Source organism: Crassostrea angulata, chromosome 7 (assembly GCF_025612915.1).
Source record: "Crassostrea angulata isolate pt1a10 chromosome 7, ASM2561291v2, whole genome shotgun sequence".
Lineage (NCBI taxonomy): Eukaryota > Metazoa > Mollusca > Bivalvia > Ostreida > Ostreidae > Magallana > Magallana angulata.
The window spans coordinates 22,058,843-22,075,196 of record NC_069117.1 but is presented as its reverse complement, the minus strand read 5'-3'; the positions used below and the strand labels follow the sequence as shown (position 1 = coordinate 22,075,196).

General features: G+C 31.5%; 1 protein-coding gene across 6 annotated transcripts in view; it reads left to right on the top strand.

Moving 5' to 3' along the window:
* Positions 1 to 13,575, top strand: part of LOC128192163 (glycine receptor subunit alpha-2-like) — a 28,248-nt gene extending 14,673 nt beyond the window's left edge. For 2 of the 6 annotated variants that reach the window (XM_052864645.1, XM_052864646.1), the window contains 10 exons: positions 916 to 984; positions 6,947 to 7,049; positions 7,171 to 7,227; positions 8,750 to 8,859; positions 9,230 to 9,297; positions 9,526 to 9,752; positions 10,005 to 10,087; positions 10,549 to 10,680; positions 12,362 to 12,735; positions 12,918 to 13,575. In XM_052864645.1, the coding sequence (XP_052720605.1) occupies positions 6,955 to 7,049; positions 7,171 to 7,227; positions 8,750 to 8,859; positions 9,230 to 9,297; positions 9,526 to 9,752; positions 10,005 to 10,087; positions 10,549 to 10,680; positions 12,362 to 12,735; positions 12,918 to 13,088 (1,317 nt within the window). In that variant the 5' untranslated portion in view covers positions 916 to 984; positions 6,947 to 6,954 and the 3' untranslated portion in view covers positions 13,089 to 13,575. Of the gene's footprint in view, positions 1 to 473; positions 709 to 915; positions 985 to 6,946; positions 7,050 to 7,170; positions 7,228 to 8,749; positions 8,860 to 9,229; positions 9,298 to 9,525; positions 9,753 to 10,004; positions 10,088 to 10,548; positions 10,681 to 12,361; positions 12,736 to 12,917 lie in introns of those variants that run through there. The other 4 variants (XM_052864644.1, XM_052864647.1, XM_052864648.1 and 1 more) reach the window with 4 other exon arrangements.
* The last annotated feature ends 2,779 nt before the right edge of the window (positions 13,576 to 16,354 follow it).

Here is a 16,354-nt window from a genome sequence, read left to right as displayed (position 1 = left end):
ATTTGATCACTAAAAATGAATTTTTAAAGCATTGTAAATAATAAAAACAGAAGAATAAAATTCGACTAAAATCGTGACCATACCCCTTTAACATTGATCCGATTTTCTTATTTCATGAATGTTGATGCAAAATCTTGTAAACTAATCCCTTTGTGTATCTTTAAAAATGACTGAATGAATTATTTACGCGTAACTTTATTTCATTTTTTTTATTTTGAAAGTTTCATTTTCTTTTGTCAGGGGATTTTCCAATCGTACATTATTATTTATAAACCTTATTCTATAAGCAGACCCTTACATATACAGACCATTACATGTTTGGTATAAAATTCATACTGTCCATTGTGTCGCGTGAAGATTACAGATTTGCTGATAATAAAACAAAATACCTCGTTTAAAGGTTAAGATTACTGTCGTTAGCAATATCTTATGTTAGTTATTCAAGAGTCAACACAAAACCCCTTTATTCCGTCTCCAGGAGCTTCAATAACGCTAATAAGAAAATGAAGCAGTGTGCTATTGCTCGTGTCTTGTGCTCGGAATTAAGTATGCGAACCGTTTTTATCAAACAAGAAAATGCGTAAATCAGCGTGCCTTTGTGGCGATGTGTGAAGACATCTACAGGGCGACTTCATTTCTTCATTATTCCCAATCAATTAACAACCTAATGTATTCAGGAACCGCGGGAGAGTTAGAACATTACGAAAGGTTTTTAAGGGACCCCTTTTTTCATATGAATGTAATAATTATTGATCCCGATCGTGGGCTGATTTTCGGATGAATATGATCAGAAAGACGCTTTCACTTTCAGTCGTTTAAAGGAATCGGGTTTAAAAAAAATGAAATTGTTTACTTGAGAACACTTGTTATTTTTACCGGAGGTTGTCACCTTGATACCTTTATTTTTGTTTTCAGTGAGGTATAAATTGTATTTGAACTGATGCAATGGACTAGTTCCGACGCCGTTCACCATCAATACTAAAGGTAGGTAAAATGATCTATAATTAGGAGAAAAACCTAGGATGCTATTTCTATTCTATTAAACTGTACTACTGAGTAATTAACTAGTTTTTCTCTCATTGTGTTACTCTTGAACAATTTTGACCTGCTTTTAAAATTAGGAATGATTGCAAACTCAACTGAATATTTCATGTCGTGATAAGTGTTTTTTTTTAAGAAAATATATTTTTAGATTAAACGAATCGAAAGATGAAAATTTTTACGAGAACGCTAATGTCATCAACTGAATAGTCTATATTGTGAGGTAGCTAAATTCCAGTCGAATTCATTTTATTTCTTTTAATATACCTAGGTTACGTGAAGCTAAAAAATAACAAGGGTCTGAATGAATCCGTATTTTCTTTACCTGAAGGGAAAAAATGACACGGATTTTAATCTACGAATATTTAGAGAGAAACATATAATGAAAGTAAAACATTCAGTAAATATGCTAAGCTTTTATTTGAAATACAAACAAATGCCATTGCCATAGATCTTTTATATTTTAGGTACGTCAGACAGATGTATATATCAAATGACACACCAAATACCCTCTTGGAGCAATAGCAAATATATACTTAAGCAAGCAATTTATATTACGTAATGAATATTTCCACCCATTTAATTATTAAAAAAAAATGGATTGACTTGAAGCGTAAAATACATTATATAGACTATTTAAATATTAAATGACGCCTTTAGACGGACCATAACCGAATTTTTTTTTTATACGTCAAAACTATTTTAAAAAATTGATACCGGTATATATATATAAACAAGTCCAAAGGACATATATTATTAATACATTGATAGGCATCATAAACGACTCCCTCTCAATATTTGAGTTAAATAGTTTCAGTTGTAGAACAGTTTAAAGTTCTCAAGGTTTTCTTGTTAAAAATGTCATACTAGTTTTAGAAGTACATGTGTTGATCACAGAACATTCTTTCATTCTGCTCTTCATATACACATCTTTTAAGACTCAGAATGCAAGTGTTTGACTCAATTTCAGTATTTCGTGTAACTTTTCTGAATGTAGTTCTTTTTCCTCTCAAAAAATCGTATAAACCAATGTCTCAAATATGATTCTTCATTAAGGTGAAATAACACATCATCACAAAATGACTGACCTCTGATCGGAACGACCTTCCGTTTTATAAAAAGGATTCTATCGACTTTAATATGTAGTTTGCTCAATAGCCTAGTATATAGAGTGTCGATGTTGTGATCCGTTCATCCCGAGTTCGAATCCCGCACGGGCTTTTGTTGTTACTGTTGTTCCCCAAACTGCAAATTTTTCGCTTATTTGACATATACACAGTTTATTTATTCATTATATCTCTTTTATAATCAAATAATTAACAGTTAATTTGAGTGACTTTTTCTAGGTGTGTTATTTCAACTTAATTGAATTCGACAGAAATTAAAGGATAACAGGGAATTGGGTAAACTCGCTCGTCCCGTTTTTTAGTTCATTGTGCACATGCAGGCATGTTCACGAAGGTACTATGGTTCGTCCTAAGTACATCTTAGGAAACTTCTTAGTCTTAAGTCTGTTTCTCGAAGCTTTCCTAAAGTTAAGAAAAGCCATAACTTTGTCATAACTTTAGGACATCACTTACCTTGTCCTAAGACCATCCTAAGGCTATAAAAATAACGTTTTGGGTGATACTGGGGCTGTTGTGGCGCTTTTTTCTAAAGACAGGTAGAATTAAGCAATATTTTCTACAGTTCCAGCTTTTCCGACAAACGTCTAATTCCTAATCCTGGAAGGGGGGGGGGGGGGGGGTTAGTCATTTATTCTATCATGTACGTTCATTTTATCAATATTAATTGGAGAGGGGTCCCGACCCCCACCCAACCCCCGTGTCCCGGTTGATACATGCTTGCCTGGTGTGTAACAAATTAAGCATTTTTTTTTTGCGAAAATACTGTCTCTGTTTGACGAATGAAAATTATTGGCTTATTTTTTTTTTAATGTACACTAAGTAAGTTACATTCATAGTTTTGATTACTTTTGGATAAGATTATTCGAATTTCTTTGTCTGAAAAGTAAAACATCGGTTTATATAAGCCATGCATGATCATTCGAATTTTGCTAACTTCATTCTGAAAATAATCTTTGAAAAAATCGTAATGTTGAATAAACTGTATTTATGAATTTTCTAGATATATTACAACTTATTTCTTATTTACTATCGTGTATTCTATATATAGCAGATTAAAGGGAAATTGATTATGTTTCTACATGTTACGTTAAATTCTATGAAAAGCTCATCTTTATGTATAACAAATACTTGAATGACAAGATTATGAAATGTTAATTTAAACTCAAAGAATGGACAAGTGTTGTTTAAATAATTACTTGCTTGTAAGCCAACTCTGTTCTGATAATATTTTCACGAAAAAAAAGCAGTAATTTGGATTTCTGGGGGTGCTGTTTAATTTTTTTTATTTTTGTTTTGTCTTATCTTGTTTGTTTGTTTGTTTTTTGTTGTGTTTTTTTTTTTTGGGGGGGGGGTTGTATTTTTAATGAAGTTGTTATTGTTCACTGATATATATTTAAGTAAATGTAAATTTTTAAAAATGTATACGTTAAAATTACTAGTTTTAGGCCTATTGTGTTAACTACTGACTCGTTCAATTTTCTCTGGCAACATGTTTGACGATTTATCCCTGCAAAAGTCTCTCAAATTCGACCTGTATGAATAAATGTGAAAAATAAGAATGGTAATAGAAGGTTAGGATATCCTAACTTAAGACGTTCCTAAGTAACCGTCGAGCTACGTCTTAAGACGTGTCCTAAGTTGATCTTTATGGTGGCATATCTCTGCCCCTTGTGTGCAAGTTATTTTTCTATCAAATATGTCGACATGCAAGATAAATATGTTGACATGCAAGATAATTATGTCGACATGCAACATAACTATGTTGACATGCAAGAAAATTGCAATTAGAAAAGAATTTTACAAAATCTCAAAAACATTTAAATATCGCCCACCTGTGACATCCAAGATGCTAGTTGCTACCTTTTTATGTTGACATGCAACTTATTTTTATTAACATGCAAGATAAATATGCTGATATGCAACTTATTTATGTCAACATGCAACTTATTTATGTCAACATGCAACTTACTTATGTTTACATGCGAGATAAATATGTTGACATGCAATTTAGTTATGTTTACATGCAAGATAAATATGTTGACATGCAACTTATAATTTGTATGTCAACATAACTTAGTTGCATGTCGACATAAATATGTTGCATGTCAACATATTTATCTTGCATGTTAACATAACTAAGTTGCATGTTGACATAAATAAGTTGCATGTTGATATAAAAAAGTTGCATGTTAACATAAAGAAGTTGCATGTTAACATAAATAAGTTGCATGTTGACATCTATAGGTAGCGTATCTAGCATCTTGGATGTCACGTGTGTGATATTTGAGATTTTTTATAACTCTTATTTGATTGCAGTTTTCTTGCATGTCAACATAGTTATGTTGCATGTTGACATAACTATCTTGCATGTCAACATATTTATCTTGCATGTTGACATAATTAGTAGAAAAATAACTTGCACACAAGGGGCAGAGATATGCCACCATAGATCTTAGGATGTTCCTAATTTTTTTCTTAAGTCATATCTTAGGAACACACTTAGGTCATATCTTACGAAACTTTCGTGAACATGCCTGATGGTCATTATTTTTGATATAAGTAAGATGGCATTAATTTATTTTATTTACATGTAGCACATAAAGATCATTATCTCATAATAACACAACATTCATAATGAAAGGCCATCTAATATTAATTGCCAGATACGTTTTTTCGAGGAATTCTTGTGCGGAAGTTTATTGGGAGGGCAATTCTGTTGAATTTCATTATTCTCTTCCTTTAAGTATTTATTAATCACCAAAACCTTAACATGTTATAGGTTTGGAACATCTACTGTAGGCCCTCTTCACATGTAGAAATCAAAATCTAAAAAATGTATATATATATACTTGCAGCAACCATGCAAACATTTAGAAAAAGTCTAAAATTTCACCAGCCAAATTTGCAAGAATATACATTTAAGCATTAGAGGAAGACTTCGACGACAAAAACGTCCATGTTTTATAATGGCAATACAATATGAGACATATCTAGACAAATTGCTTTATTTTTATACAACTCTTGATATTCAGAAAGCTCTTTTTTTCCAAATCAAATTGTTTTTACTAACAAAAATGCCGATTTTAGGAGCAGAAATGTCACACACAAAAGTTATGCAGCTATATACATAATTTTTTCTTAATCTTCATTCTGATCATCTTGATCATAATTTTATTTAATGTATTTATTTTTTGTCATTGAAAATACTGGAAATTAATGTCAATCAGGCTGAAAATGCATTTTATTGCATTTTAGTTGCAAAATGGTCAAATTAATGCACTGTAACTCAATGATATGCTTCCTAAGAAATTCAAAGACTTGACAGAACAACATTTTATATTTATCCTGATGTTGAGATCTGTTGGGTTTTTTTTTGTAAATAGCAATTAAATTGGTATTTCACAGCGTTAAAAGCCTTTGAATGTGTTAATAGAAACATATGTCATAGAGTATAAAACTGTTTACCCCACTGACGTATGTATAGTGAATGACAAAACTAAATTCTTTCTATTCACAACTTCATTACACAGGCGCATTGGTTTTTGTGTATTTTAACAGAAATCATTTGAATCAATTAAATCAAATATTTCTAAATCTAAAGAAAAACCGATTCTTGTAATTTCTGAGAGAATGTTAAACTTTGTAGGAAAAAAATATTTGGTTCTTTAAAGGCCAAAAGAATGGCCAAAATTTTGTTGACAATAAAGTTTAAAAAAAATTATAAGATGCTATGCTCAAAAGTTAATAAGTGAAATTTAAGCGTATTAATTTAGTTGGAACAAAAAAAAATTAAATGAAAGAGACACTGTATGACTGAGAGCATCTATTTAATTTTTTTTTTAATGACAATTTATTTTTGTACTAAAGGTTGTTCACACTCGATCAAAAGAGGGGAAAGTTAGCTTTTTATAGCATTTCTGTTCAGATGATTTCAAGGAATCACGCAGTTTGTTTTATTTCATAAACAATGTACTTATGAGAAAAGAAATCCTTTGACATCAGCGTTTATTTTGTTTCATAATGACAATGTTCAGAGGAAATGCTACTTTTAGTGCTATCTTATGTCAGTAGAAACATTATAGTCTTTGTTTTTGTCTCTGTGTTAAAAATGCCTCGGTATAGTTTTAATTTTTTGAAGTTATATCTCTAAAATGACAATATACTGCAATAGCGCAAACTGAAACCCGTCATTTTGTCTTTTTAAAAAAAATGCCGTGGCCATAGCATCGTTTTGATCATTTGAAGTTATGTGTCAAAGTGGAGATAAAACTGCGCCAATACCAAATAAAACATCACACAACACTCCAATTTGAATTTTTCAGCATTCCTTCATATTATCAGGTTAATTTTGAAACTCTTTCAATAAGGGCTTGATGGGGATTTTCGGCTGGTTTCAATATGTTCACCCGTTTCTAATTATCAATATAATTGTAAAGTTCGGTTGGTTGTCATTTTTAATAACTCACTAAGGCCTTCATGTAGGACCAAAATTGCAGTAGTTGACATTCCGTTCGTACCATATTTTCTTTTTTCCCCCAGAGTTATATATGAGCTATTAATAGTAAAAATTGTTCATTTTAAACTAAAAATATTACAATGAAAAATATTTAATTTGAAAGCAATCAAAAAGCTGTTGTGTAATACTTAATCCAAAAAGAGTGAGAGATGATTTAACACAGTCATAGTTCCTGGTAAGACGAAGTTTTGTTGATTGTACAATAATTATCCGATTTTTACCATAGGCCATAATTTCACATCTTTCAATTTTCCATTCATAGAATTCGAAATGGTACGATTGATTGCCTGCCTCGGATTGGGAGCCTTTCTCGGTGCTGTTGTACGACCTACTTATGGCGACATTACAGTTTTTAGTAACGCGCGGTAAAACGCACTTTTCTTCCTATTTTGTATATTATTACATGTATATACTTTATACTATATGCTCGTTTTAATTACTTACCTACGGTTGCCTTTTTACTTATGTGTTCAGTTCTGTTTCCAGGTCCGTTGGCATCTATTTTCTTTGCATGGTCACTATGGGTTATGCTGAAAACGCAAGGTATTTAGATGTATATATGCCCCACCTCTCTTGTTAAGATATTTAAGTTATTAAAGCAATTTGAAAGGAGTAACAAGATGCAAACATATATACTGCTGTGATTGATTGCAATTTAACTTTTTGTAGTTTACATAGTTTTTCAGTTTGTTTGCTTTATTTTTGTATTAAAGTAATTTACTATGTTAATGAGTTTTGTTGATTGAATGTCATGTTTGGGGAGTAGTGTTTTGTATATTTTTGTAGAAAACGTTTATTAAATAAATTATAGCTTTCTTGCTCTCTTTACTAAAATTGCTCTCCTTGTTTGTGAAGTAGAATATAATTAGGTTTTTTATTTTGTATTTTTTTACAAACAGCGGAAAGTAAGTAGTTTGATATATTGATTTCAAACTTTATTTGTTCTAGTCTGTAGAAAATATACATGTATGTAAACACGTGTATATGTCACTAAATGCATGCATGCTTTATTTTTTATCATATCCGCTTTATCTGTAATTCTGTACTTCGACTCGGTATAAGTGTGATTAAATAATAATGATAACTTAAATATTTTAACCATGTACAGGTTTTATTGTTAAAATTTTTCCTAATGTGTTGGGTCAGATTATTTATCAATTTTTTTGGCTAATGATTTCCAGTCATTAACCCGAACGATATATTTCTTAATCGATGTTCTTTTCAGAGTTGTTCGCTTTAATTGAAAATCTTTCAAAACCCTTTGTGTTAGCGAATGAAGAGTCTTACAATTATTCGATAAAATGAAATGTTGTCTCTTATCTGCAAGTACCACTTGCATTTTTAAACGGCTCGTTTCTTTGTTTTAATTCTAATTTAAAATCCTATATGGATTTTAGGCCATGTAACGCATATTTTTTTAGGAAATTAAAAACAAACCAACCGTATGTATAACAGCTTCTTACATAAATTTAATCAATACAATTTCTTGTAGAAATTTCAACGCACCTTTCAAAGCAAGTGTGTTAAGTGTCACCTGAAACATATATTGATTGTTCGATTTTTCTTTTGTTTTGTTAGCTTATAAATCGTGTATGCAATTTCAAAAAGATTACGTTGTAGCTGTTTTAATTAGATATTTTCTAAAATCAAAGGTTTGTACATATAACAAGAAACAATAAAGGTTAGCAAGAGAATCATGATCCTCTGAATCTGAGATCTTATATCAAAGTCCTGAATATCTTTGTTTTTTAAGGTTTTATGTACATGTATACATTCTTTTGTAAAGACTAAAACACTTATAATACAGAGAGTGAGACATCAAAATGTACACATATGCTATAGAACGCATTGTTATCAATGTTTCTAGTATACATGTACGATGTATTTCTATCTCTCCTGCTTCTTTAATTATATATTATTGATAGATTGTGTACGGGTTTTTTTTTAAATGTCCATCATTAGAAAAACTTGTGTATTTTCAAAACACCTACTACTGTATAATTAGCTTTTTTTTCAATATTAAAACTTACTAAAACATTACATGACATGTTTTCTCTTTTGACAGGGAAAAAATATTAACCGAGATCTTTAACGGTTATGATGGGAAAATCCCGCCGAACTATGACAACGGTAACTTTTTTGTACAAAGCATGTTGCACATACGCAATTATACTAGTGAGTCATGATTACAATTGATATTTTGGAAATTCACTCACCTAAGATATTTTCAAAAAAAAAACTTTGTACTTAACAAAACAATTATTTTTGTAAGATTCATCAATTAAAAAAAAAATAAAAGGGCTAAATAAATTCCTTTTTATCCAAAAAAGAGTTGATTTTACCCTTTTCATAATTCTTAAATACAAATAAAGTTTAATTAATTACAATGTAGTTCTATATATAACAAATCCCTATACTGTACTTTCACTTTCTCGACGTTCAAACATATTAATTAATAACCAAATGATTGTGACGTATAAGAAATATCTGTTCAGTGCGGGGCACTCGGCATTTTAATCATGCAGCAATTATTGTTGTATTCCAGATACCCCTGTCAAATCTTCGGTACAGATTTATATCATTGGAATTGACTCAATTAACGAAGCTACAATGGTATGTACTGTACCACATGTAGGAAAACTAACACAGCTGACAAGATTTTAAAAAAATCATTTTACTTCCTTGCCATTGTTTTTGCATTCTAAAAACATGACGAATAATATGTCAAAGTTGATATCTTTTTTTTACAAATAGTTTTAATATTACCAAGCAATATTTTTACTACGCAATCTCAAAAACTTCAATGAATAATATTCTCCTCGTTTGTTTTTATATTTTAAGGATTTTTCAATGTCGTTTTTTGTGAGACAAAGATGGGTGGACAACCGTTTGAACTATACTCCAACTCTCAATATGTCTCGCTTGGAACTGGACACTAAGCGAATGTCAAACGTGTGGGTGCCTGATCTTTACTTTGTAAACGAAAAGAAAGCAGACGTCCATCACGTCACAGTTCCAAACAAACTCATGCACATTTATCCAGATGGGCTCGTTGTTTACAGTATGAGGTAATTGTAGTCATTATATAACAGTCACGGTTTTTCATTTTTTGTAGTTTTATCTTTTATCCGATCTTAATCATTTCCGTTTACAATGTACGTCTAGATTTTAGATCGTTTGGAATAATTGATATTTCGGAACCAAGGAAATTGATTATACTCTAAATGATGCATTTGATTATTACCCAGATTCATGACGCGTTTACCAACTCGAAGAGGCATAATGTAACAACCTGTTACTTTTATTTTTTATCCTAACAGGGTTACTGCTGTGTTTTCGTGTACAATGGACCTTCAGAAGTATCCTTTAGACGATCAGAAGTGTTATATAGTTCTTGAAAGCTGTAAGAAAAATATTATTTTCTCGTACAACATATGGCTGTGTTTTGAAAAGAAAGATTTTCTTAAATCTCAAATAGAGTAATTTTATTAATCAAGAATTAAATAAATGTAGAATCTGAAACAAAACATTGCGATTTTTTTCATTGTTTAGGAGACATTTTCAGTGCCTGAATTAATATATAATACCAATTTATAAACACTTGTGGACCTTTTGATTATTTTTAAAAACTTACTATAATAAGTCGATTATCGCATTTTCAAAGAAACATTATTAATTTCAAAGAGGCTTATTTTTTTCATATTTAATAACCCCCCCCCCCCCCCCCCCCCGACCAAAAAAAACCCCCAAAAACCAAAAACAGTTATTGCATGAAAATTTACTTTTGGCTATATATTGTCTATATGTTGTTTTATAATGGAAGAACACCTCTGGATTAATAGTAATCATTACTTTACCATGCAGATGGTTACAGCACAGAAACCTTAGTTATGCGATGGCATCCAAATCCTGTTGAAAAAGCGGACAATCTACAATTACCACAGTTTGAACTACAGAATATTACGGATTACATTTGCGATGTGACATACGCCGGTGGTATGTAATACAATTATACAACAATACATTATATACCAAAACGACGTCATCGTAAGAAAAGGGAGCATTTTGTTTTGTTTTTGTTTGTTTGTTTGTTTGTTTTGGCAAGCGTAAAAGTGAAATCTAATATTCAATAGCTATTGATTATTTAAAGTTCTAGTAATTGATTTGAAATTTTCAAACTGACTATGACACGGAATTAAAACTGTCACGACTTATTGTGTAGACCGATATCCCAATCAGGATAAAATGCGATTACCATGATTATTCGGAGTTTTAATCAACTCTCCTATGCAGTTACTTTTATTAGTTAACCGGAAGTGAAAAAGTGTTTAAACCTACGCACAAACATCACCGCTGACAAAACAAAATACTTGAAAATAGTATACGATGTAATGTATTCAGAAGCAATGTTTTTTAATGAAACTTATTTGTAATGACCTTAAATAGTCAACTTGAAGTTTTAAGTAGTACGACAATTTCGATAATTTTGTGGTCGTATGTATTCCTACTCCAGAGTTCAATGTTGATTGGATACGATTAGCCCGAAATATTTCGATTACTGATACAAATGTACCGTAGAATTCGATGGCATTAATTCTATCTTTCAATATTACACATCATCTTTCAAATAGGGTTTTCCGTCTATAGCTCGGATTTCTTGTTGAAAAGCTCGATAATTCGTATTGGAATAAATATTTGCGTTATTATTCAAATACTGCTAAGAAATTACTTGCCATGAGAAATTACGTATCGTTGAATTTAGAATAAATGATAAATAATAAATTCTCATCAGTACTTCAGTACTTTGATTTACATTGCTACATTCTCGGACAATTTGTGTCCTTACCTAATTCGGACTGTTAGTAAACTAAAGGACATGGCCTTCGGGAATCAAACACAAATCAGATTATTCCATTACCAAAATCTTCATCTGTACCACTTTTATTATGGGTTTAGTTCCATTACATAGTATGAATTAGAGAAAAGAGCTAGACTTCCTGCTTTGTCCGTTTGTTAAGTTAAAAATACTAATAGAATCATTCATTATTACGAGTGTGGGATAGTGAAATTCCACCGAGGGGACAAGATTCACTGTCTAAGACGAGGCTTTGCCGAGTCCTAGACCGTGAATCTTGGCCCCGAGGTGGAATTTCACTATCCCACACGAGTTTATAATGATTGATTATTTTTCTCGCATTATATTAGCTTAAAAAATGATGTTTGACAACTTTCTGTTGTGACGTTCAAAAGATTACTTTCGGTTTATCCCTCCGCGTGCTTCAAATAGTGCAAGTTAAATGAAAGCATACGACAGTTTTTTCAATTAAAATATGAAAAATTGTAATTAATTATGCAACACAATTACTTAATGGATAATCTCAATGCACTGTTTTTCATTTCCCAACAGCAGACAACGTTTGTTTACGTTTTAAAACGGCGTAGTAATACACAGTGTAAGACAGAAAATCTCACACTGCTGTCTCACACCGGACAAACCGATCTCACACCGGTGATAATGCGAGAAATGTTTATCTTGTATAGTAAACATGTTTGAATAATCTTATTTTATTCTTAGATGAAAAAATTACAATTACAAACCGTCAATCATCTAAAAAAAATCCACAAAACACTTACTTCTTGAACTTGATGAAACTTTATGCTGTCTCTTTTCTTTCAGTGACATACACATGTTTGAAATTAGAACTTTTTCTTCATCGAAATCTGGGTTATTACATCATTCAAGTGTACATTCCGAGCTTCCTCATCGTGATATTGTCCTGGGTGTCGTTTTGGTTAAACGTAGACTCCACTCCAGCCCGAATTTCCCTCGGACTGTTGACAGTATTGACCATGACAACTCAAAGTCAGGGAGCCAAGGCATCGCTACCACGTGTCTCCTATATAAAGGCCATTGATATATGGATGTCAACGTGTCTGTTCTTTGTGTTTGCAGCATTGATAGAGTTTGCTTATGTGAATGTTTTAGCAAGGGTTGATCAGCGAAAAGTAAATTCGGTGACTTCAAAGTTAAATGAAGCAAAAGAAGATGAGGTGAGCTATCAACTTTTCGTTTTATCAGACAGATTATTACTAACATACAAGTATACTGTTTCTAAAATAGTTAACTAGTATTTTATATATTAAACTATAGCAGTAATATAAGTCAAAGAGGAAACATATTTAAACAATAAATATAAGTACAATTTGAATGTTATATTTTCTTTTTTAAATAGGAAGAAAAGACACAGAATCAGCAGTCATGGTGTTTTACAAAACTTGAGGATAAAGAGCGTGCACGAATGCTTGATAAAATTTCACGTGCAATTTTTCCCGCCGTTTTTCTTGTATTTAATATCATTTATTGGCTTGTATATGTGTTCTGGGAACCATCGCCTGCAGCTTAAGTAGACACCTTTTGTAACCATATCTATCAGTATGGACCAGTAGTAATTAATATTATAATGAAATCTGATTTCTTCATACTAGTATTTGATATATAATTATGAATTTATGGGAATTTCTTTAAATATTTTGTCCCATATCCATTTTCAGAGGGTTGATACGATAGATTGTGAATATACATTGTAATAGTATCAAAGAACAGACACACATATATATAGTAAGTCTGAGATGAAAGTAAGCTTGTTTGTTAAAATTGATGTGACCATATAGGTATGCTTATTGAAACATGAAACATGTATATCTTGAGAATTTTTGTACACAACATTAAGTGTAAATAAATCACCACTGTGTCAAAGATGCAAAACCTCAGTTTATTTGTATAGTATAACGTGAGTTGTGTTCTTATATTTATGATTATATTATACATTAATATATAACGATATGTTTACAGAATGTGAAAAGTCTATGCAATAAAGGGTGACTAATGATTCTTACATGCTCTGCATAGCATACATTGTACATGGAGTTATTAAAAGACGAATTTAGTCCGTCTTTATAAGATTCTTACGTATTTCTTATTGGACAAACAAAATAAACCAAAAATGAAAATAAATGACATGGGATTCATTCAACTTTTATTGAAATGAGATTCCGTCTTTTTTTTTAATTTCTGGTGATAAATATCAGAATGAAAATGCTTATATAATTCATATACATGATAACATGGAGCAGTTGAATTCTATTTAACCTCTAAAACTTGGCGTTGCAGCAAAACATGATCTCTGATTCAAAACGAATAGCTACGTCGTGGTGGTTCAAAACAATCAAGTTGATTCTCTTTGTAGCAAGGTATTAGACAAGGTTATATCCACGTGTTAATACCTAGCATATATCTATGACCTCATCAATATAAACCAGATTTTTTTTGCAGTTTTACAGTCCAAACATCAGTGGTTTCAATATAAATGAGAAACTGCCCCTCACTGGCAGACGACTTATCGTTCGGAAACTATCATCCATATATCTCCAGTCTTTATTTAACGACGAAGGAATCATTCTTTGAGTAATTGTGAGTGGTAATTTTGGTCAGGGCGTGGTCAATTCCTGTAAAGCCCGAAGGGATATATGATAGATTTGATCTAGCCCCTACTGAAAATTATCACCTTATAATATTCAAAGATTCATTTGACTGTACAGTACAAAATCGAGTTGGAGTGTCATCACAGACAAAGACACTGGAAAATGTATATATCAATGGTTCTTACTTTATTCTCGCTCGTGGCGTTTAAAATTCATATCATCGAAATCATGGTTGTTTACATATCCAGCTAATGGCAGATATCTTGACATAAATCCATACGTATCTCAGTCAAACTCCAGTACCACATTTGACAGAATATTCATTCGAAATGCAAACTGTCCATAAGGATCTCGGAAGCCATCTTCGCTAGCCTAGGATGACGATCCACGGTGATGCCTTGGATGCATGCAGCAGGGTAAAAAAAATCCTACTTTACACTATCTGATATTGGATCAAAATCTCAACACTGGCCTGTGACAATACCTCATATTTATAAATGCATTGTCTTCCCGTTACAAATCTACGGATGTGAACTTTGGAGCCACAATGATCAGTCAACTTAACACACTTCAGCATTTTGTTTCCAAAATTCTCTCTATCTTCCTAAATTATTTAGATCTTCCTTCGTAGGTTGTAGAGACTGGACTGTAATCATCGGCCAAAGAAGAATTTTCGCACTCAGTTGACGTCATTTTCACTTGAATTATCAAAAAAAGCAAAAAAGATTTATTTCTGATATCATATACATGTACTAGTTTATCTTTCAACCTTACAATTTGATGTGTTACCTGCAGAATTCGCTGGGCGAAGGAGGCTTTCCAAACTAGAGTTCTGGGGAAAATTGTTAGCGAGCAGTGGATCTTCTGACAAAATGGATGGGAGAGTGCATGTCTTATGATCCTGATTTTCTCCAAAATTTCATCTAGCTCAATATAGAAACAACCAGGAAAAACCCAACCAATTTACTTCATGTTAATTCATCGCTTAGCTCATAATATATGCATTGTTTCACAGTGAACAGCTATATGCAAGCTAGTTTTTGTTGGCGTTTTTGTCAGAGTTTTCTGACGCATTCATTTGACCCATAGATATGCGCAGTGGGCTTTTCAAGAATTATTTTAAAATGTTTATTTACTTGAGCAACTCGGCGTATGCATTTGTTTGCATGAACAACTTTCACACTTCAACCGAACTCTCCTCTGTTACTCAGGGAGACGGATTATTGCTATAAGACCATTACATTCCACTCCTACATTCTATTTGAATTCAACCAGTTTATAGATACGTGTATAATTATATGTGTTTATTTTCTCTTCATACCGTTTTGTATTTTTTTTTTATTCTGAAGCAATTTATATATTTATTTTTGACGCTTGCTACTTTTCTGCAATTCTTGTATGTGTATCATATCATTAACTCTCTATAGAGAAAATAAAGCATTAATGAATGAACAACATATTAGAATAACGGCATGCATAGAAATGTGAAAATTCTATGCAATAAAAGGTGATTTACATACATCTGACATGTTGATCCATATTCTGATAGATATACATGATGTTTGTTTTTGGGGTTATTTAAAAACGAATTTGGTCCGCTTCTTATTATGTTTCTTTACATTACTCAGTGAGATTAGAATATCTTTAAATATGGCGATTATAAGTTGAAAAAGGACTGTATTGTTATGCAATGGATAAGAAACTAAATTTGAATTCTATGACGCCATAGAATGCTTTTTCAAGAGCATTTTAAATCATGTGTATGCAATCTGCTCTTTTATTTTTTACCAGTTCTTTTCGTCAAGCGCAACCAAATTAATAACATCCTTCTTTTTAATTGAACTATTGTTTAAAACACTAGTACATGATCATTTGTTTTTAAAATTAGCCTTTAGTATCGATCAAAATGTAATCGGTTGTCGAAAAGTTTTCTTCAATTTCCAAATTGAATACCAAAAAAATGTTTAGAAATGGTAAGTGTTTTAGTTATACTAATTCGTATAGATTTAAATAACGAACTTTGAATTTTTTATGCATGATTCATCTTATGTAATCTTAGATGAGTTAAGTTCCCATTTGAGACAACGTGCGCGATGATTTCATGGCGGTTTTTATGTACCCTTTTGATTTTATTATTTATATACTTTTAATCGAATGGAAAATTTTAGTAGCTGCCAGCACACAACTT